This window comes from Protomyctophum parallelum (genome assembly GCF_964188405.1).
Source record: "Protomyctophum parallelum genome assembly, chromosome: 7".
Classification (NCBI taxonomy): Eukaryota; Metazoa; Chordata; class Actinopteri; order Myctophiformes; family Myctophidae; genus Protomyctophum; species Protomyctophum parallelum.
This window is the reverse complement of record NC_139705.1, coordinates 38,724,698-38,748,489: the sequence shown is the minus strand read 5'-3', so window position 1 is coordinate 38,748,489 and position 23,792 is coordinate 38,724,698. Positions and strand designations below refer to the sequence as shown.

The window sequence follows — 23,792 nt, the reverse complement described above, 5'->3', positions numbered from 1 at the left end:
CCTTAGAAGAACGTCCACTCCTAGTTTATAGGGTAAGCACTAAAGAACAAAGGTTGAGGCACTTACTATAAAAACCAAAAGGTTACATTGTAAATATTCTCAAAACATGCACGTACACACACCAGAAAGAGGAAAAACACTGGGACCAAGAAGTGTACAAAACTCAATTCTTTTTTTTTTATTATTAAACTTCTATCTTTTGTAATCTGTATATAAAAAGTTCTAAAGCCATCGGCCTGAGACTAGAACAGACAGTGAGACTATTGTGTGTCGCTCATGTCAATATTTCAACAAGTCCTCATTTTTCATTCACCAGTAGCCTGCGTCGCACAGGCAGACACAAACAAGACCTTAAAAACAGGAGACAGGATAAAAACACACAGTATAGGGAAGATAAGAGGACTGCACAACGTTAAAGCCTAGTTTTGTATACTTTGTCGTACGGCCGTGTCGCTCGCCACACATATTTTCAAGAAAGAAAAAAAAAGAAAACGTGCCATGCAAAACGGCGCATCATGACGTGTTGTGAACTTGTAGATCGAGTAGTTTCAGAACACGACACCATTGTACGACCAAGTATAGGCTTTAACCGAGAGAAAAAGGGGCGCGGTGAGTGAGGGGTGGTCCTCGAAGGGGGTGGAATTACAACAGAATGCTGGTTCGCTTACGGATGTGTCCAGTCCGAGCCTGTCGTCCTGTCGTGACAATGACCAGACTGTACATGATTCAGCAATGTCAAAGGATTAAAAAGGCAGATGTGGCGACGACATGACGGCATGTGGAACCACACCCATGTGTTCATTTGAATGTACAGTATAGGCATTTCCCCGAATGTGTGTGTGTGCGCGCAAGTGCATGTACGAGTGCTGTGGAGAGACAGATTGCATGTATGCATCATAATGGTGGAAGGAAATATGCTTCTCTTGTCTGCACACCATCATCTTCTATTCATAAACACTCATATCAAATCACTTACAAGCAATATTTTAAATCATGACTCATGATTCTGGGCATAGTATCATTTTTTTCCAATATCATTATTAATACCCTTTTTCTTCAATTCTCTTAAATACAATATTTTACATGTCAGATTAACAGATTAAATACGGCTTCATGATGCAAGGTTTGTGTGTGTTGTCTTGTGGGGTAGGGTGGGTAGGTATGTACACAAGTGTAAATACCCCCCTCCCCCTTTCGGGTCCATTCGTACACTCGTAGAGTTAAATTAGCACTCAGGACTTCACTGTGTATGGGATGTGCTTTCCACTGGGCTGCTAGTGGCACTACTTCTGGGGTGTAATGGCTGACTTATACTGTGTTGTACAACAGGTCGCACGCCGACAACAGCCGATCTACAAAGCTCACAATGCATCACATCTGTGAGGCATCGTGTACTTGCAGATCGGCTATTTTCGGGGGCAAGACTCTGTTGTACGACGAAGTATGAATCAGGCTATAAAGGCTGAGTTTTCCCCGCGCACACACCACTGCAAAACCCGGAAAGGCATGCATTTCTGTGTGCGCTTGTTCAGTCACTATCACTGGTGTCGCTGCTGGGGTCTCCCTGCACCTTGTTGCGGTGCTGCATGGCTCGATGGTACGCCACCTGCACCGACTTCCGGATGTTGGATTTCCGTCCCTCCAGCATCTTCTCTTTGTCCAGCTCCTGGTCCATGCCCAGAGGCACCAGCTTGGAGCGCGGCAGCCACTGCCTGTGCACGCACACGCACACGCACACACACAAATCAGTTAACTCCATATATGGCCCGAACTCTAGGTCTGATCTCACCGAACGAGAACATTTCTGTAGTTTTAGTCTTTGAAAATATTATAGCGGAGGCGCTACAGGCAGAATTTTGATGGAATCGTGCACTTTAAGATAAATGTATGAAATGTGGCACACAGTTAGAGCATGCCATAAGGGACATTTTTGGATATAGGACCATGGCAGTCATTTTCCAAAATGGCCACCACTGGAGACCCACAGGTTGAGAACGACTGGTGGATAGCCTACTAATTGTGCATTACTTGGGGGGCATGAGAAACCGTAAACACTTTATTGGGACACACACACACACACACACACACACACTAAGACCGAGTTTGTTGGTGTGTCAACTCCAACTCCTATAGTTTCTCAGATTGTCGAACGTCAACAGCCCCTACTACGCCAGCTAGCAGAGGGATTGATTGAAGAAAGCTGTATTAACAGATTGGATAATAATTACAGAGAGGTTCCATATGGGACTAGACCGCTAGAGATTAATGTTAACTTCCACATGTTGTTTCATTCACAAGTACACTGGACTGCGGAGGCTTGTTGTGCTGTAGTGATAACAACGTTAGCTAACCAGCTAATGCGAAGCTAACGTTATTCCCCCTCTCCTTGTTGCGCGCACAGCCGCACTTCCATCCGTTCGCCTTTTAAATCTAAATGTCCCATCAACGCACAGGTCCAAGGCGCAACGCGATCTTATCTGGTTCTTGGGGTTTCACACACTGACTGGCTGCACTGCAGTGCTGCCTGCTCCTTACGTCTCCACCTAAGGCCGCGCAGACGGCGCACTGGGCGCAGTATACACAAGAGGAGAGGAGAGCAAAGAGTCAAAAAAGGAGGGGAGGAGACCTGTCTGTCGCCTCGCCTGTATGTGTAATCTAAATAAACTGTAAAGTAAATAGAAATAATAAAGTGTGGGCAAATGTCGACTCGGGATAGGTATTATTACTGTAATGTAGAGGATACTCGGGGGGAACACCTTTTTCTTTTTAAGAAAACTTTTTTTTACACCAGCGTCGGTGTCTGTGCGCGACAGATTTCAGTTGTGCGCGAGAGCATTTGGCCATGTGCGCGCGCGCGCACGGGCGCACGTTAGGGGGAACATTGGCCACCACCTGCTGTTATTTTACAAATTCAGGTTCTAGACCACCTAGGATCTTTATTCTGGTGACTAACTACATTTTCAAGGATGAGGAATACAGTGGTACTATTTACAACATGTTAGATAATAGTCTAGTCAAACCATCAAAATGTGTAACATTGATGTACTACTGTATATATTTTCAAACTGTGACATGTGAGAGTCAAGTGAGCCCAGGACATCAGCTGGCGTACTCCTCATCAGACCCCCATCCAGCTCGCAAACCATCTCTGCTCCTGAGACACCAGTATCCAGTGAGGTCAGAACACCAGTCTGTGTACTCCTACCCAGACCCCCTTCCAGCTCGACTACCAGCTCTGACCCTGAACTGCCAGTATCCGGTATTGCCAGAACACCAGCCCTGGCTTGTACCCCCCACCAGTTAACACAGTGGAGCAAGGGGGGGGGGGGCGCACAACGTACCATCACTGACTTGACCAACAGAGACCTGAGTGAGTTTGCCCGCCTGAAATTATCACTCGAACCTGCTGCCATCCAACGCCACCCAGCGGTTCAAGAATCAAGTCCTAGTTGAACACTTCAAGCTTGAAGAGGCTCGCCTGGTGGCCGACACTTACCTGAACTCCCGCACGGCGTACTCAGACACCATGGTGGCGCTAAGACAAGCCCACCAATTAGCGTTACAGAAAATAGCCAGTGTCCTTGAGGCAGCCGACATCTGTCGAGGCGATGTGGCGGCCTTTGAGAAGTACAGTCGCTGGTAGGCATGCTAACAACCATATGCCGTGTGCAGCTCCCTAGTAATGAGCCACAGAAAATACCTCAGAAAATGGGCAGATATGCCACAGTTCTGCATGGTGCGGAGCTGAGTGCGAGGCTGCAGCCCCACCCTAGGAGACAGGGAAAGCGAATGCCTACTGTCCATTCTGTGAGATTAACGAACACTTCAGTGTACTAGAGACTCACAACAGAACAGATCACAGATTGGATTCGAACCAAGAAGTGGTGCTGGGCTGCTGGCGCTGTGGTAGATCACACCTAGCTGCCCAGTGTAATCTCTGGAAGCCATGTATAGCCTGTGCAAGTCCTGCTTGAGGCGAACAGCGAGATTCAGAGAGAGACACCCAGAGATGAGACCTGTCTGGTGAACACCACTGCCGAGGTGCTCTACCTTGACTAGCCAGTTGACCGGAAAATAGTCAAGGTACTCAAAGCAGGTATAGTTATATTACACCACGGTGACCGTGGTGACACTTATGCCCTTCTCGACGTTGGGTCAGAACGCACAATGCTTCTTCCCGCTGCAGTGGAAAGACTCAACGGAACACCTGAAGATCTGCCCTCAGAACTATCAGGCAGGATGTGCAGACACTGAAGGGGGAATCAGCATGTCAGCCAAAGCGATGTTATACAGACACTTGATTGGGGCAGACCACCCCACCTAATATTCCAAACCGAGCAAGTGAGGTTGGGGCCTCCAGGTGGGCCAGCAGCCATCTGCACAAGACTGAGCTGGACCATGCATGGCCCAGCCAGAGCCCTGGAAAGCAACCTCCAGCCAAGACAATGCATATTGACTATAACAGAGCCCCAGAACACAGAGCTCATGAGAAGTGTGGAGAAACACTGGCAGGAGGCCACCAAGATACAATGCCCCAGAGACCCAGTGTGCCACCGCTCGCAGTAAGGAGATCAACTGCCACTGCAACGATGTCATGAGAGGCAAGTCTCAACCCAAAAACCCTGAACCTAATCGGGGTGTTCTCCCCCACAGTTCCCTACAGTGACCAGTGAGGTCAAAATTAAATTAAATTAAATGGTGCATTTATATAGCGCCTTTATCCAAGGCGCTTTACAGAGATTGTGCATTACATTTACCCATTCACACACACATTCATACACCGATGGCAGCGGAAACCATGCAAGGCACCAACTAGCACATCGGGAGCAATTAGGGGTTCAGTGTCTTGCTCAAGGACACTTCGACAGTAACTCTGGGGAAGCCTGGGTTTGAACTGGCAACCTTACGGTTGCCATCCAGGCACTCTACCCCTGAGCCACCGCCGCCCCGGTCAAACACTGTGCCTGAAAGGAACGAGTCAAAGCCCTTAGAAAAATGGCTGCCATGGTCACAGTACAAATATAAATAGTACCACTGTATTCCCCATCCTTGAAAATGTAGGATTAGTCACCAGAATGAAGATCCTAGGTGGTCTAGAAGCTGAATTTGTAAAATAACAGCAGGTGGTGGCCATTTTGGAAAATGGCTGCCATGGTCACCACGGGACAAATCTGCGATAGCCAAAAATGTTCCTTATGGCATGCTCTAACTCAGGGGTTCTCAACCTTTTTGGTTGGGGACCCCTGGAAATGCTTTGGCCATGTCTCTAACTGTGTGCCGAATTTCATACATTTATCGTTAAGTGCACGATTTATGCCTGTAGCACCACCGCTATTAGTCTTATGTATATTGATGACAGACATTTAAAAAAATGACCCGTCTGAAGTGAGTGGTGCTGTACTATACTGTACTGTACTGTACTGTACTGTACTGTACTGTACTGTACTGTACTGTACTGTACTGTACTGTACTGTACTGTACTGTACTAGCCCTCCTCCCTGGCCTGTGTGTGTATGTGTGTTAGGCTGTGCAACAGTGACACTTGGTGTTGAATATCGGAAGGTCGCTAGTTCGGCACCGGCACGTTAAAAATTACCACCGTTGAAGTGCCCTTGGACAAGGCATTGAACCTCTACCATGAAATGTTCTATGAGCAGGGCCTGGCTGTAAACAAGTTCTTGAGCTTAGTCCAGTTACCCTGGGTAAACATAGTACCTTTCCTTTCCTTTCAGACCCAGGGACACAGCCACACACATAGCTGTCTATAGGAGTGGTTGCACCACTCAAAAATAAATAGTGAAAATAGACAATATACAACAACACAACACACACAATGCAACATATTTGCAGTATAATTCAAAACTATAATAATCTTGAAACACATGCGCGCACACCAGTAGAGTATGTTGGTGGAATTATGTTGTGCACCACCATGATCTGAAATGCACGTTTTCCCCCATCTCTATCCCCTCAAACCACGGCTGGCCTATTTCTGCTAAATTGCGACACAAGTTTTTTGCCTCTGTGCACTTCAGCAGATATTCAGCAGATAATAAGAGGTTCTTTCTATGTTATCACGGTACATTACGAGCATATGCCGCATGCTAAGCACTTCCATGGAGTGATTGTATAGATATAGAGAAGACACTAAGGCCTCAAGTTTGAGGAAGTGTGTTTATCGGCAGCAAAATCGATGCGTTTGCAGGTTTGACACAAAGCAGTGGTAAAAAGGCGTGTCGGATTAAAAGTGAGATAGAACCGGTTCACAAGCAAGAGTACTCTGTATACCTAAATCTGCTCTAGTTCTGGTACTTTATTCCTAATCATGTGCGTTGCTACCCGTTTAAGGGGTATTTCACTTTGAAATATTATGTGGTCATTTAACGTCTACTCAGTCTTTTGTGTTTATTTTATCCCGTTCTGCTTGTATGCCATTTAACAAACGTGGCATCTAAGATCACTCTTTTATTGTCCTGTCCATGTGCAGTCAGCATGTGATGTGCAGTCAGGAGTATCTGGGACGCACACGGATGTCACACATTTTACGCCATGCCCCTAGCATCTAGTACACGGAAAACATCTAGTCATTTCCCACGGTGCCGACTGGGGGAAAAACGTGCGCTTCACTTCCTCTAGACACATTCAGATGTAGTAGTCTGCTCAAACGTTACTCTTTTACCTGCTTTTTTGTAACACTAACTTTACAAAGATAGATATAATATATTATTATGATAGCATGTAAAGTATGAGGTAGAAAGTACAGCAGCCTTGTGTTTATACAGAAAGATTGGGTAAGACAGACGTTTATGCATCAGTCGGGACCTTTCGGTCACTGCTTCGTCTCAGCCACCGCCGTTTATACTGTATGGCTCATCTAATGGCTTTTTGTTTCTCTCCAAAGTTGAACTTTAAAACTGCTGTTGGAGGAGCAGCCATAAACTACAGATTCATCCCGATGTTCTGGGCATCTTTGTAAAGTTACTGTTAGTAAAAAACAGTGTTGCCATGTCCGTTTATTATAAGCGATTTTTGTCCTGTTTTTCTGTAAAGTCGCTGTTGTGTTTATTTTTGGGTCTTGTTTCTAAATTGTAGTTGCTAATTTGGGCTTGTTTCTAAAGTGTAGTTGCTTATTGGGCTTGTTTTAAAGTGTACAGTAGTTGCTTTATTTGGGCTTGCTTCCTAGTGGTTCGGTTCCCACATTCTTTCACGTCAAGGACTCCCAGATTAATATGTAATTGTCCACGGACCTCCGTCTGAAAATATATAATATATGCCTGGTTTCCGCCACCATCGGTGTATGAATGCATGTGTGTGAATGGGTGAATGTAATGCACATGTAAAGCGCCTTGGATAAAGGCGCTATATAAATGCACCATTATATATCTATGAAATGCCTATGAAAGTGACATGTCAGCCTACTCTGAATCATGCCTGAGGAAGGTCGAAAGACCGAAACGCTGCATTATTGACATTAAATAAAAAGCTCTTGAAGCAGCCAGTGGCAGTGTGTGGGTCTCCCTCCTTCTACACGTCTGCTGCTTTGTCGCCCACGCACCTGCTGTTATACTAGTAAGTCGAGTGTGCGGAAGTGTTCTCTTCAAATTGCCAATATATTAAAAATATTCCAATTTATCCTCGATATGTTCTGGAAAATGATAACGTGTCGCTGTGAGCTTGTAGATCTCCTATTTTCAAATAGCCGATGTAAAGTGGTAAAAGACAGACTAGTTGCTTCTTTTGGGCTTGTTTTCATAGACCTGACTGCTTGTTTTTGTTTGCAAAATCTGGCAACGCTGGTCACAGCAGTAACAGCAACCAAGACGGTAATACGGTGTACCTCTAGTGGCTCCAATCAGCATGGACTGTCTTATCTTCCTAAATTAACAATCTTTGGCCAAGAGGAAGAGGAAGTGACGCACACATTTAAACGCAAAGGCTCATGGGACACTGGAAACAGGTGGATAGCTTTTCCGTAAGGGGGAAAAACAGAGGACGGCAAAATAAATATTCAGAGCGGAGTGATGAGCAAAGAATGAGTGGCATGCATGGGAGACACATTAAAGCAAAGACACACACTGACCAGGTTCTCTTGTTATCGAAGAACAGGACCAGAAAGAGGTGCTCCCTGGCCTCCTGGGTCATCTGCTCCCCCAACTTCAGCACATCCAACGGGGGCACGGGGATGGGCACACCCCGGTGGAACACCCCCTCCCTGGGCATCTTGGGGTCAATGATCTACAGGGGTTAGGAGGGCAGCATTGTTAACTTAAGACGACTTATCTGGCAAAAGATATAAGATATTGCCTGATGGCATGTCATCATATGTCCATATTTCGTGTCGTGCAAAAGTAAAACTAAAATAGTCGGTCCAATGTGTGTGTGTGTGTGTGTGTGTGTGTGTGTGTGTGTGTGTGTGTGTGGGTGTGTGGGTGTGTGTGTGTGTGTGTGTGTGTGTGTGTCCAATGTGCAACACATTGTGAGCTTGCAGATGTTCCTTTTTTTTTAAACAACAATTAACAAGAGCTTGTGACTAAATCACTACTAATCACTACATTGGAACATACATTTAAATTTCCTGAAAAGTAACAGTTTCGGACATACGGTACAAGGTACAGTACGACAGTGACAATATATTAAGTAATTAGCCTTCGGAACCAACAGATCATGACCTGAGCCATGTGGCCATACTGTAGGTCAGGAGCCTATCTCCTGTTGATGCAGAAGAATCCCTTCAAAAGGGAAAACTTCAAGCACACTTGAGCAAGGACTCACTTTAACAAGCCTTTAATTACTTAGACGACAGGGCTTCGCATACTAAGAACAATAACATGCCGAAGCCGCTGTCCAGTTTCGACAACATGTCTTCCTCAGGGCGTGACTATAGAGCCAACTATCTTCCGTTACCTTAGGCAGCATGATGTACAAGCACACCACCTGGACATGACTAGTCTAAATATGCACTAATGAGGGCCTCACTGCACCGTTTGATGAGGAAGGCTGCCTATAAATATTAAGTAACGAGGGTCTCACTATACAGTGAACAATCCTGAAATATAATTATGAGAAGCTACTGTGCTGTCCAGCCAGTATGCTAATTGAACATCCAATTTCCTTCACTCTTAATACAACTTCCGACAATCAGCTGTATTCCAGCAAAGCAACATGCAGATCTTGTCCAATAAACATATTTTGGGGGAGGAACATGGCCACAAAACCTCGCTCAAATAGACAAACAGTGAGCAAATATTTCAGGGGTGGACGACATTGCTGTCACTCATGGTACATCAAGACAAAGTCTTTTAATGACTCGCTCGTGTCGCTGGCAGTGTGGACGGACAAAGATCTGCAAAACTTCAGATCTACGTATGTCCTAGGTGTAGTGTAGTCAGCCACTGACGTGGTCCAGAGACAAAGGCTAATTATTTCTTACCGTGGCTTGGATTATGTGTTGACCACTACATTTTATTGCATTCATAATTTGAACTGCACCAAGCCACCAACCCAAAGTGAGTGACCTATTGCGACACACGTGTGCACGTTCATGCGCACTCAAGCATACTGGGGCTGTTCTATCACGTGTGGCTGCTCTCTCTTCTCTCTGCGTTCCACACCCTAGTACAGAACATCTGCACGTCATTCGCCTCATCCGTATTTGAGAGCGGACAAGCCAAACATGTGCAAAGGAAGACAGGACACAAGACTGCTAATATGACATGGTGGGTAGGGGCGGCAGCACGTGAATTGATATTCCCCTAGCTGCGATGGGAGATGGGGGTTGATCTGGGCTAGCAATGCTCCACATATATTTGTTTAGTTTGGAGTTAATTGCTTTGATTGCTCCATGGATCAGGCACCAGTGTGCTGTGTGAGTGAGTGTCTCACCAGAGCAGGATAGGAGGGGTAGCCTCTGCACTTGGCCCACACCAGGTCCAGGGCGTCCAGAGATGAGTAATCATCAGAGGTCATCCAGCATCCGGACCTGGATCGGCCACGCACCACTGACACCATCACAGCCACAGGGACACAGTCATGTCAGCATTTACACAATGTATCACCCTCAAGATGATGGCCAGACATAAAGTGTTCATCACCCCACGAGGAAGGCCATGACTATGGTGTAAATAGATGCTTTGTTGGAGTGAGTGTGTGTGTGAGTGTGTGTGAGTGTGTGTGTGTGTGTGTCTGTGTGTGTGCATCTGAGAGTGTTCTTACAGTGTGAACCGCGGGAGCCTCCGACAGAGTAGGAGTCGTTTTCGGTGCCCGACGTCTCCTCACTGCTGTCCTCCTGGAAGGCAGAGCGAGAAAACGAAGCCTTGCCTCGGCCCTGCTTGGATGGAGTAGTGCTGAGGGGAGAGGAGAGAGAGAGAGAGAGAGAGAGAGGGGTGAGGAGGTTAGACAAGCAGCAATAAGAAAGAAAACGTGTAAAAATGAAGTGTTGAGCACAACGTATTTGGTATATCTGCTAATCACCTGGTCCTGTCTGAGGCTGCACTGCTACTGCTGCTGGTCGTGGACTCTGAGTCGGAGCTCGATCGAGGGAGACTCCGCTCGTTTCTGTACACGCGGAAGCTCTCCGTTACCGGCTGGCTCCCTCCGTCAAAACCGTTGCTGGGCAAAACTGTACCAAGACAGATAGAAAATCAGGAGAAAGGATTATTGAAGCCAACTCTGGTATTGCAAGACGTCCGCATTTAGAACGTTACTTTGCACGCTTCTATCGTCTAAAACGCAAATGCTCTATTGGCTCCAACGTTGGAGCCAAGCCCCGGAAGAAGAGTGTACTTCCGGGTTCTTTATGTGCTGGTGTGAGAGGTCGATGGTCGATGTGGTATGATGGGTGACAACCATAGTTATAACATATTATGTTATAACTATGGTTGTCACCCATCATACCACAAACGTATAAAAGTATTATTACATACAAGTACGAGAAGTTGTCTGGGAAAGAGAAGGTCCTAGGTTCAAATCCCCCCCCCCCCCTGCTCAAGTCTGACCACTGGGGCACGAATCAGCTGGGTGAAGCTGAAATCAGAATTTCGTCCGCAGGATCAAAGATCAAATATGTCTAAATTATTATTATTGAAGGTGATGTGGTCTTCTGTACCCAGTAGGAGGTCGTCGTTGTCACTGTCGCTCTCAGAGCTGGAGGTGCTGTGGGGGCTGCGAGGCCTCTTCCTCGGCCTGGGAGGGGACATCATGGGCAGCTGTGGGGGGCCTATGGGACTGGGACTCACGCCCGACCCCACGTGGGACAGGTCCCGGTTCTTGGGGGGGCGCCCGGGCCGCTTGGGTGGTCCGGCCGTTTTAGGGTTTTTCTTGGAGAAGAGGACAGACGTCCGCCGCCCCACCTCCGGTGCCAACGCCGAAGACGACGTGCTCAGATCTGCAGTGGGAGATGGTGGAGCGACATAGTAGAGAGCACCACAGTAACATCATAGCTTTCCTAACATAAACAGATACACATTGTGTAGTGGTGTCTGGAGAGGTGGATATAGTCTAGAGCCTGAATTACATTTAGCAAGGTAAGCTATGCAAGGTAAACAGTAAACTCATACTTCAAATGCAGAGACATGCTCCAAGACAAGACTGACTGACCTTTGCGATCTCCGATCTCCTGGCTGCTGCTCTCTCCCCCCTCATCATGGCGTCCGGCAGAGGAGGGGTGATGGGGGAGAGCCAAACTACGCTCGCCTCCTCCCACAGAGTCCCTGCCCCCCAAACCGCCACCTCCCTCCCGCTGGTGGGCCAGCTTCCTCTTGATGACCGTCATCTCTTTCCTCAGGGCTTTGAGCCGGCGAGACTGACCGAGGCTGTGCTTCCCCGAGCTGACCTCGTCGAAGCGTGCCTGCACGTACCTCAACTGCTCCTCCAACGGCAGCCGCCTCCGGTTCTCCGGCAATAGTAGGTCTACGACAGGAAGTGAGAGCGTTAAAGAGTGATGAAAACAAGTGACTAAAGACGTGCGTAATTTCTCTAAGCAGTGGTACGATTCATGAAAGGGTGTGTAAATCCCTGTGTCATGATGAATCAGGACAGCTGTCAGCTGTGAAAATCACAAGCGTGTTTCTGAGAAGTTCATTTGCATTCATAAAAGGCAACATGAAATATCCAACTTACTGAAGAATTTTGACTGTCTCTGGTCAAAAAATACAGATTTCGTCGGATTAGAGTCGCCTTGACAACTTGTAGCCTACATCTGTTCTGTCTGTAAGCAAGACCCTCGATTGCACGATGGATCAGCTGAATGTAATGCTCTCATGTGGAATAAGAAGTTTGCTATGGGGGGGATGGGGTATTGTGATTTGAAACATCGGCAGTTCAACATATATTACTTATTTGTGGAGGTGCCCGTTATTATTGTCAAATATTCATTTCTGCTATCACACACGGCTAACTGAGTCAATTTTCGGCGAATGGTATACACGCCACAGAGATGGGGTAAGAAAACAAATGGCGATGTATTAAAACCAACTGGCAGTTGACTGAGGGGTGGATGAGGTAGAAGTATGGAACACTGACCGTCCTCAGTGGAAGACAGTGGCCTGTCTCTGTCTCTGTCTCTGTCCCTCTCTCGTTCCCTTTCTCGCTCTATCTCCCGCTCCCTTTGGCGCTCCCTCTCACGCTCCCTCTCGCGCTCCCTCTCCCTCTCTCGGTCCCTCTCTCGGTCGTGCTGGCTGTCTGGGCTGGGCTCCCGGTGGAGGAGCATTCCCGTCTCGTAGTCAAAGCCTATGCGCTCGGCCTGCCGTCGGGCTGTTCTGATGACCACGCCTCCCATCTCTCGAAGACGCAGGGCGGCCCGGTAAAACACTGTGTCCTTGGCGTTATACTTGAGGCAATTGTTGACGATGAGGCCAAAGTCCGCCTCGAAGGCCTCAAAGGTGAGGTAGCGATGAGACTCCAGCAGATTCCACATGGTCTGGAAGTCCATGGGGGTGTCGATGTGGTCCAGGTAGTCTGGCACCTGGCACAAGCACAGGGGAATTCACAGAAACATTAAAGGTATATTCAGTGATTTCACTCAAAAAACCTTAGGTTTCGTTTTTGGCTGTGGGACCCAGCCTTTCGTCCAATCAGGATAGAGAGTCAAAAACGAAACCTACGGTTTTTTGACCCCCAGGGGTTAACTGGGGACAGGGGGGAACTCCTTATATGGCCAGCACACTCTATAGTAGGGAGGACTATCACAACAAAACAAAAAAATAAGTGATATTTGAATTAAGTGAAATCACTGAATATACCTTTAATGCAAGATACTATTTCCCATTACATAATGCCTCTCTGGGTATAAATGTGTAAAACTAACCCGGGGGATTTAACCTGGACTGAGCATATTTTTTTTTAATTTGCATATAAAAAGACAAATAATAGCTCAGTAGCACTGGGTTATTAATGAGCACAACCCAAAGTTTCCGTCGCTTTTGGAACATTGCCTTGAACCGAGAGACTAATTTCACCCCTCTTGCTAGCAAAACAGGTCAATGTACAGTACACGTGCATCAAATGTTCATGCAAAAACAGTTCCCAAAGTATACATCTAGGTAACTAAACCACTCTGCCTACTAAACCATTGTGCATCAACTAGCATGTGCCATTTTTAATAGACTGCAGATATTTTTGTCTCGGCCATCCGGCCTTCACTTGTGTGTGCCTAGGACAACAAAAAACAGGTACAAATTCTCCTTTGTCCCTGCCTCGATCCGAGCAGCCAATGCTGCCGAAAGAAGGTAAAAACTAAAAAGAAAAAAAAGTGATGATGATGACGATGTTTTGCAACTAGAACTTTTCTCTTGGCACTTTATGATGAAGTCCCTTTATACGGCTTCTCTCCTTTTTTTCTTATCCTTTTATCAATTGCACATATGTGCCCATGCCATGTTGTCCTATGCTATGTTGTCACATGTCTGTTGTTGTGTTGTACGTTTCAAACCTCTATACTTGCTGTAAACCAAATTCCCCCCCGGGGACACTAATAAAGAACTTGAACTTGAACTAGCCCAAAGGTGTGACCGAGATTATGTGTACAGCTAATCTCCGGCTCTGTGTGTTTTCTTCAAACCACTCTTTTTGCTACTACTAAAGAAAATTAATCACATAAATCGGTACACATTATCTCTGGGTGGAGTCATGTGATAAGTATAAGTTAGATTTTTCAGATCATGAAGTGTTCAAGTGACTAAGACCAAAGTTTGCAGGCCCTGGGTATGTTGTCTTAAACTGTATTAAGGGGTAGGATGTATGGAGGTCAGTGGTTCAGGAGTCCTGAGTTGGTGTTGGCCAGTCCATTACCCAGATTCGCTCGTTGCTCTGCTGATACCGACAATAAGCCACTTCAACCCATTTACTTAACATGGGTCAACAATTTTTCTTGCTAGACTGCTAAGGAGCACTTCATGGATCAAGGTGATGTAAATCGCTCTGGTCGGGGTATTTGTTTATATAGTTAAAGTGCTTTAAGCAGGAAACAGGCTTATCATTTCTGGCAATCACATCACTAGGCAAGTATTCTTTATGCTGTAAAGAAATATGAAAGTCTGACAAATTTAGGCACCCGTTCTTTATATCTTTATTGTTATTATTTTAGAGAAGGCACTTCTTTTTAGCTTCTTTTTCTCCCAATTAACCCTCCTTAAGCCTCACCTGGGAGTAAGCATGATGTTCAACAATAAATCAATCAATACATAAATCATGTTTGATGCAGTGAAGGGAAGGTGCCTGAAGGGAAGGTGCCGTTTAGTTGGTGAGACAACAGGACTTTCTCCATTCTTTCATCTGGATGTAGCAGAGGTATGGAGCAACGGTAAAGGGTGAAAAGCAGTGTGTCATGCTGACAAACTAGTTCCTTACCTCTGCCAGGGGAACAGGCTCTGTGAAAAAGTTGCTGGTGTCTCTCTCCTGTAACTGCTCTAGTGTACTCCTCAGCAGCACCAGGAAGGGAGTCAGCTGCATCTCTAGCGCCATCTGCTGCACTTTGATCTGAACAAACAGCAGACAAGACACATTGTGACACAATGCTTGGGAAAATCAAGCATGTTTTGATTGCCACACCAGTCCTCGAATACATACTAGGGCACCCTGAGACCGTTCTAGCTCAAGGATAATTAACGCAGAGATCCAGTCATCAATCGGCATTCAGGCTTAAATCAGGGTAAATGATAAACAAGGTTATGGGAAACATTGGACTGGCATAAGTATGCTATACGAAGAGGTAATCTTAATTACCCTCTATGGCTAAACATTTTTACAATGTACATAACAGCAATCCAGATAGTTTCAAGGTTGAAGGCCTAGAATCAAAAACATTAGACAGACTTAAACTATTATTGCAGAGAGAAACATTCTATATGCCTAATGCAGGCCACTGTATATCCAGGATTGGATGAAATTGATTTCCGTCCTTTTCTGTAGGTGTCCTTTAACATTTTTTAACTTTTTTCACCAGAAGAGTGCCTTGGTTTCTTTTTCCTTAGTTGCTTAGTTTTCAGTCCCCCCAACAAAGAGTACCCAGACATTTTCCTTTTTCTGATGGCACTGGCACTGTTTAGGAGAAGGGGTTTAGCTCGTATTGACTCCATGCGTCTCACCGTCTCTCTCTTGAGTTTCTCCCTCTTGCGGATGAGCTCCACCAACAGCCTGGCTCTCTCCAGGTCATGCCTCAGTCGCTGCCAAGCCTTCAGCTGCTCCTTCAAGGCAGACTGCTGCTGCTCCTCACTGTCCCTCTGAACATGGGGAGGAGACTAAAATAATTTGCTTTTTAGATTAAAAGGTATAGTCAGTGATTTCACTTAATTCAAATATCACATCTTTTTTGTTTTGTTCTGATAAGCCTATGATAATTTATTTATTTTATTTGAATGATAATGAATTTATTTTATATAGCACATTTCTAGACGGAGTCACAAAGTGCTTTACATCAAGAGAACAATAAAAGATCAATCCATGCAATAGCCGGCATAAAAATACAAAACATACATAATAATACAAACTTTAAGATAAGTTTTAAATGTGGATATTGATTAGGTCAGTAGGTAGGGCATTCCAGAGTGTGGGGGCCCTGGTTGCAAAGGCCCTGCCGCCCTTAGTGACAAGCTGAGCTGTAGGGGTCTCCAGGAGGGCCTTGTCTGAGGACCTGAGTGGGCGCACACTATAGAGTGTGCTGACCATATAAGGAGTTCCTCCCTGTCCCCAGTTAACCCCTGGGGGTCTAAAAACTTTAGGTTTCGTTTTTGGCTGGGTGGCCCAGCCTTCAGCCAATCAGGATAGAGAGGGGCATTCTGCCAATCATGATCCAGCGGGGGCGGGCCTTGGTGTGTGTGCTGTTGGCCTGTCGCATGTCTCCCTACTGTAGTGCGTGCATGTGCACATCTTGTTACCGGGGCGGACCGGGATTTTTTTTCCAAATCACTGAATGCTCCTTTAAAAGGATCGTACATACCGGGAGCATGACGAATTGTGAATTCGTAAAATGCCCCTCTAAGCATTGAAAAGCTAAAGCTTCATAATGGCCACAGGTAGGAATGACCTCCTGTGCCTCTTACGGTGCATTTCAACAGCGGGCGACAGCCTGGCGTATTTTCCAGAAGTGCATTATTGTATCTTTTGGACGACATCGTCCGGCAATAAACAATCAAATTCATGTGTTGCTTTGTTTACCCTCCACGTGGAACCACACCACCGAAATTTGGTTCCTAGTTCCACTTCGCAATGTAGTAAGAGCAGACTGCTATGCCATTTACATGCGCTTCAAAGGACATACAGTAATGACAGCAGGAAGGAGATGTTTTTTATCACCCAGACTTGTTGCGGTTTGCCCGCTGTTACAACTTACAATTTGACAAAATGAGTCTCCTCTCACTGAACGTGCTCCTTCAGTCGACCAGCTTCTTCCGTCGACCATCGTGGAGGGGGTGGGAGACGTCGCCACTGACGGCGGCTGCTGTGCAATGGGTTGCTGCTGCGGCGAGATTTGGTCGATGTTGCGTTGCGACTGCAGGTGGGTCTGAAGCCGCCGCAACAGAGGGACTCCGTTGCGGCTCTGCCTCTTTAGAGTCCAGTAACTGTGCAGTCGTTGCATGAACTGACTCTTCCTGGGTACCGTCAGGTTGCTGGTGATTTTACTCAGCCTGGAGATGACAGAAGATTGGTCAGTTTTATATATATCGGCATTCTGGAAAGGATCTCTGAATGGCATGGGATCATTTATTCATACGCTGTTAGTTAACCCATTTTGGGGGAGGAAACCGCCTTTTGGTGTTTTAAGCATTAGGTTACACTTTAGCTATGGAAAAATAGCAGATCTACAAGCTCATATCGCGGCACCGAGTGCCGCGCTACGAGCTTGTAGGTCTGCTATTTTTTTTAATCGTGAAAATGTAGTTTAAATCTTTGAATATATATTCTTTCAGATATTTTTAACTCAAATCTTTGCTTCTGGGGAGGTCCCTGGAACAGCATATTTTCAGATGGGGGTCGGCGGCCAATTAGATATAAATTCTGGGGCTCCTTGACATGAAATAGTTTGAGAACAAGAAACAACAACTATCATGATTTAGAAGAATCTGGTATCAGGTTGAAATGGGTTAAAGAGGGTATAAGTGCATTTGTTTTGATTAAAATAAGAATCAGAGGATAGGAACAGGACAGGAATCACTGCAGCAGACTGTTCAGTAGCAGTGGTCTCCCTGTCTCTGCAGCTCTTTAGTAAAGAGAAACCAACTACTTTTGGTCAGGATACCAACATCATGGGAGAAAATTCCACAAAGAGGCAGTTCTCAGCATCAATATACAGTGCTCCAGTTCCACATTTGCCGGCTTGTTTTTTAGTTTTCGTTTAATCACTTCCAATTGTACTTGGTTATCTGGTATAGGTTCTCTATCCTGATTGGATGCCCCAATCCCAACATGATAACTATTACAAAAGTAATTTCTGTTAGTGTTTACTCAAGAGCTGGAGAGACAGGGAGACCCGTGCTGAACAAACAAACAATTACTATCAAAATAAAGTACACTTAATTCAAGAAATAACATACTGTATCACTTACACTCCCTTTAAAGCCGTACTGTCTTTATTATCACATGCACTAGGCATATTTGACATGGAGATGTTCACCCTTTATGATGTGTGTCTTACAATCTGAATATCATAGAATCATGACGCCATGGCATGCAGGCCTGGTATTTATTGTTTTGAGTACAGCTTTGCTCTGTGACACAAGGTCCCCTAATATCTATGTCCAATCGCCAGAGAACTACTTGACCACTGAGCTTTGTGTTTGATATTGTTCTGCTGTGAGCTCATGTAAATAACTTATTAGAATTGCAAAGTGTCTCTGACTCGGTTTGCCTCAACATTCTGATTGATCCAGAATTCCTTGACAAAGAACTCCATGGAGACGTTATGAGGCAACTTCGCCAGGAGCCAAGTGAATGGTTAGTGTGTTGACATCTCCAGTTGATTCCCACCAGACCCCTATTATCTATGCTCAGCTTCCTGTCTCTCTACAACACACACACACACACACACACACACACACACACACACACACACACACACACACACACACACACACACACACACACACACACACACACACACACACACACACACACACACACACACACACACACACACACACACATTTTTGACCCCATCGTTCTTCTGTCAGGAGGGCATACTGTATGTACATCTGCCTTTAAAACTTCCCATTGCGCTCTGTGTCTTGGGCTTGCTCTGAAGGCACTGGAGCTGTAAACTGAAGGAGGCTTCAGTTTACAGTACATGCCAATAGAATCAATCCTATGCATAAAAAGTGCATGTAGCGTATGAGCGAGTACCTGTGGGGAGGTATGCAGGGTACAGACACCACCGGAGCAGCGGCCCTCTTCTCAGCCAAGATCTTGCGGGCTCGCTTCATTTTAAGCCTGGACTTGGCCTTGGCTCTCTTGGCCCGCTCGGAGCTCCACCCCTTGGAGTCGTCGTCGTGGCCGATGCTGGGCTCGTCGTCCTCCTCCAGCTCGCCCTCGCTGTGGGAGGAGCCCATGCTTCCCCCGCCCAACCCCGCCAGAGGCCGAGCCGAGCCAGGCGGCGTGTGGATGTCGCAGTAGGCCGTCTTGCGAACGCTGAACGAGGTGCCGTTGGCGCCGGTCTCCCGGACGGGTTCCATCTTCATGTAGAGTCCAGCTTGCTGGGCGCAGGTGACGTGGAAGGCGGTGTAACAGTTGGCCTTGTGACACTGGATGCAGGCGCCCGAGCCCCGCTGCTTGCAGATGTAGCAGGTGAGCTTCCAGCGCGCGGGAGGGATGTGTTCGATGCTGTCGATGGGTTCTAGGAAGACGGTGTTGGCGAAACAGACCTGACGTTGGGAGAAGAAATGATTCAGTCCAGTTCAAAGTTAAACCACTACGCCAGAAATTTGGGTCCCATGGCGATTCAGATTTTGAGAGTCCTAGACCACAGATTACCTATGTTGACTGAAAATGTGTAAAAAAAAAGGATAAGCTAAATCTTGAAATGTATGAATGCATAGAAATGTATTCATCTTGTGGCATTTTGGTCACACGTATCGCATCGTGAAATGTATCGTATATTGTGAGTAACCTGCCAATATGTATTAGTGAGTTAGCCAGCTCAGAGTAGCAGAATGAGGAGTTTGTTCTAAATTTGGGGGGTATAAAAATGGGACCCAATTCCTCCCTGCTTGGCACACCAAGATTGGATTGGGGGTAAAGTTCCTGCGACATGCTAGCGTGTCATGTCCAGGGGGTGTACATGTCATGCTACAGAAACAGGAGATAGGCTCCTGCCCTATGGGCCACATGCATTGAGTTGCTGCACACTCACCTCAGGGATCCACAGGGCACACACCACGTGTGCCCAGCGGGCATCATCCGTCTGTTTGAAGGCTCCTCCCTTGTTGGGGCAGAGGGCACAGTCCACAGCTCTGCTGGGAGACTGCAAGCAGCGGCGGCAGAGCCACTGGCCCTCGGGGATGTAGGGCACACCGTAGCACTCCTGGTGGACGGCCAGGTTGCACATGTCACAGAACAGGATCACGTTGCTGTTCTGACACTCGCCGTCGTTGCAGATGCAGCAGACGGCGTCCTCGTCTATCAGCGTGCTGGGGTCCGCCTGGCAGAGCGCGGGGGTGAAACGAGGGTGAGGATTAGTTGGTGTGCCCCCCCCCTCGACTTGAGATAAGTCGAGGTGTGCCTTGGGATTATTATTTTAAACACTTTAAACCTGGCATCTCTATTTTGGGAATGTCATTATTAGGCAAAATAAATGAAATAAAATAGTGAATCTACAAGCTCGCACAAAACGTGTTACATTGTGATGCGCTGTGAGCTTGTAGATGCATTGGCTATTTTCACTATGAATACAGTTGTGCCTTGAGGTTCTGACTTACTCATTGGTGTGCCTTTTGGGCACATTGGGCTGTATTTTGCGTGTACCAGGTCTTATTACTTAACATAAGACCTGGAGGCGTGATCAATGCCATTTGGCTATTCAGAGTGGCCAAAGAGCATTGACCTGGTACTTAAGACACGCAAAATACAGCCCTAATAGTTTGAAAACCACTGCGTTATATACATTGGAAGAGGACATTTCTACTTATCCATGTTCAGTGTGAGTGTAATAGCAGGCACCTTATTGTGACTCTCAAAGTAAGACTCTTTTTCCAGCCGGTCCATGAGGTACTCAAAGACCTCCTGAGGGATGGGTGTCACGCCGTCACTGCGGCGCTTGTCATTCATGATGTCGAGCCAGATGTAGTCCTCTTCGTCTATGTCATACTCCACCTCTTCATCTAGCTCCTCCACTGACTTGTCGATGTACCTGAGGTATAGTGATAAAGGGTGGAGAGAGAGATAAAAGTTGTGATTATTTTGTACCCCTGTGTGCCTGATGGATGGGGAGATGAGTTGTAATTGTTCTGGTAATGGTGAGGAGAAATGGTTAAAACATTGTTTGATTACTTACTTCAATTAAATGTACCGCCCCACATCAAAGCACTTTCACACACAGATCCCATAAAGAGCTGGGCGATAAACTGAATGACTTGAATCTCAAATCTATTATTTAATATTTAGCACTAAGTGGTACCTCACATATCCTCAGAAATACAGTTGTTAGCTAGCCCATGATCCTACCTCAATTAAGCACACTATATAAGCAAAACTCTTAAAGTTATAAAGAAAATACTACTGACCTGACAGCACCAATTACTGTGTTTACATTTATTGATCATGGTCATGTGGTTTGTAGACTTTTAGTGGTCAAATGACTGAATAAATTAATGTATTATTTTTGTGTAGCCACTAGCTAGCCATTCATCATAGCCAACATGTACAGTCTACGGTTTGTGCAAGTTTGGACAATTCGATTGTCTCCCTTAAAGTGAGATCCTGCGTGTCACTGCAGCATGTGTGTCAGCAGCACAGCAGCTTGTTAAAAACACAACACATAGCTGCTATGTATGTCACAGAAAAATAAGCTATGACTGACCTGTAATAAGATAAGGGACGTTCAGGGGCTTCGGGTCTCTCCTGATCCAGTTCCCTGAACACAGCCTCAGGAAGCTTGACCGCCGGTCCGGACGGAGCACTGTGGTGATGGGACGAACCCTCTTTCTTCTTCTCTTTGCTCTTGTGCTTGCCAGACTTTGGCGTAGCTTTGCCGCCATTAGCAGCAGGTGTATCCGGGCGGTCTTTGCCGTTGCCCCCAGCATCACTGCCTCCCGCCCCGCTGTCCCCTCCGTTACACGCCCCTCCCCCTCCGCCACCGGCGCCAGAGGACGGAGGGTCCTCCGCGTCACTGTCCTCCTCTGACACCACATCGATGTTCTCAAAAATGCTGATTCGGTGGATGCGTCCCTGGATCTCCAGCTCGACCATGCGCTGGGCCTGGGCGTACGTCATTGTCTCCCTTCCCGGAGAGTGAGAGTTCTCTGACCGGTTTGGACTGCCAGGAGTGTTACCTCCCTGTCCCGGGCCACCTCCCTTACCTCCGCCTCCGTCTCCATCCCCTGACCCCACCAGTGACATGCGAGGGGGCCGGCCCTTCCTCTTCTTCTGGGGCATACTCTGTGCAGGAGTGGGGTTGTCATGGTCATAGTGGTGGAGGTGGTACTCAATACCACTGTAGCTCTTGTAAACCTTGCGGCAGGTCTCGACAGGGCACTCATAAGGGGGCTTGGTCGCCCGCAGATTGTGACAGAATGTCTTTACATCAAAGTCCAGCCCCATTGTGCCAAGGGCCACTCCTGGGACAGAAACTTCTCAAGGTTACATCTGAAATAACAAACATTTGCAGAGAATCACCCTTTCTTGTGTATTCAATATACATGGATTTCTTCTATTATTATTTTTTTAGCAAACTGCAACCTTAGTCCATCCACATTAGCCTATGCCTGCAATTACTACAGCACCTGTCTTGTTGGAATCACGTGACCACAAATTCATAGACCTTTCCCCATGGCAACCACAGTCTCGTTCTTCAGACAATAGCAGATACATTCATGAGGTATATACATTAATTCATTGCGACTAGTATTGCTCATTTAAGGTTGAAGAACGATTATCTACACAGGCTGAATATATGTTGCTTTTCCCACCTTTTAGAAAACCAATGATAATGAAGACCACTTAATTTTGCCGACAGTTTCTGACCAATTTAAACAATTCCAACCCCCTGGATAAACAAACAACAAAAAAATACACTCAGTTGAACTTGGCGAGGGTTGGCGGTTAAATGCTACATGATCTCCAGGAACAACAAGAAAGATACCATTAGTTAGCTGGCAAGCTAACTGTAGCTAACAAACAACAACAACACCCACAGTCCCACACTGACTTATAGCTGGCTACGATGTTCACGTCCTGGTCGATATACATGCGTGAGTTGCACTAAACTCGAATTTCGGAGTTGAGCTCACATCACGTCTAATAATGATTTCAATACACCCAGACTGAGCTACAAAACAACACTTTGACTTAGTCAAATAACACTGGAAGCTATGAGGGGTAGATTTGCACCATGTATTGATTACACAAACGTCAAATCTCACAAATGTATAGTATCTTCAATAAGTAACATATAAAACAGATATATCACCGTTCTCAGTGATCAAAGGAAACAGCAAGGCTCTGTATTTACTCTGAGTGATGGATGCGGATGCGTTCATACAGTTTGCGTTCTAGGGTTCAGGGGTAAAATATTTCAGGCAGACAGTAATAAGCTCCTGGCAGATCCACATATGGATCAGAATCGGACTTCTATCACTGAATCATGTTGAGTAGAATAATTGTGTGCATGTAAATACTCACTACTCCGCGTTCCGATGAAGACTGCGTGCTGCGAAAACCGAGCCCACAACAGATGCCCCAAACGTCTGTGGATTCGTTTCAATAAATCAAAAATGGTCCCAGGATTGACCGCACGAAGCTTATACATTAAAAAATATGTTTAAAAAACAACACAATATCCCAGGGGTTTCATTGTGATGGGAATAATTCAGGAACTCAAACGAACAAAAGGGGCAACCATTGCTGCTGTACGCCATATTAGGCGCGTTTAACGTTTACACACATTCGCTAAAGCAGGGGCCTGCTTCTTGCCTTTCAGATTAAATGTGAATTAATTACTTTTTTGATAGTGATTCATTGACAGTTTAAAACTAATTCAGTTCTAGTTCTTTACATATCCATTTTAATTTAAGTTATCCGGACCGCGTCTTGCCGTCTCCTCCCTAAAATGACGAATCTGCGGATTCATTTCACATTATGCTATGACCGGA

At 46.1% G+C, this 23,792-nt stretch overlaps 1 protein-coding gene across 3 annotated transcripts; it reads right to left on the bottom strand.

Annotated features, from left to right (window-relative positions):
• Window positions 1-155: 155 nt before the first annotated feature.
• brpf1 (bromodomain and PHD finger containing, 1) lies at window positions 156-23,554 on the bottom strand. 3 transcript variants are annotated; one of them, XM_083768903.1, is made up of 16 exons: window positions 23,323-23,554; window positions 21,503-22,287; window positions 20,644-20,833; window positions 19,838-20,125; window positions 18,832-19,349; window positions 16,826-17,120; window positions 15,582-15,734; window positions 14,845-14,973; window positions 12,520-12,961; window positions 11,596-11,907; window positions 11,105-11,383; window positions 10,471-10,618; window positions 10,213-10,343; window positions 9,883-9,998; window positions 8,081-8,235; window positions 156-1,712 (listed from the first exon to the last, which is right to left on the bottom strand). In XM_083768903.1, the coding sequence occupies exons 2-16, from the start codon at window positions 22,240-22,242 to the stop codon at window positions 1,529-1,531; spliced, it is 4,080 nt and encodes a 1,359-aa protein (XP_083625029.1). In that variant the 5' UTR covers window positions 22,243-22,287; window positions 23,323-23,554; the 3' UTR covers window positions 156-1,528. The 3 variants fall into 3 exon arrangements, with proteins under 3 accessions (XP_083625029.1, XP_083625030.1, XP_083625031.1); XM_083768904.1 differs by having other exon boundaries at window positions 15,582-15,716; XM_083768905.1 differs by lacking the exons at window positions 156-1,712; window positions 9,883-9,998 and having other exon boundaries at window positions 8,098-8,235.
• Between the last annotated feature and the right edge of the window lie 238 nt (window positions 23,555-23,792).

Coding starts and splice junctions, on each gene's coding strand:
- brpf1 (XM_083768903.1), bottom strand. CDS start 22,242: ATGGGGCTGGACTTTGATGTAAAGACATTCTGTCACAATCTGCGGGCG. Junction 11,384..11,595: donor GGAGATCGGAGATCGCAAAG/GTCAGTCAGTCT, acceptor CTCCCACTGCAG/ATCTGAGCACGTCGTCTTCG. Junction 10,344..10,470: donor GCAGCCTCAGACAGGACCAG/GTGATTAGCAGA, acceptor CTCTCCCCTCAG/CACTACTCCATCCAAGCAGG.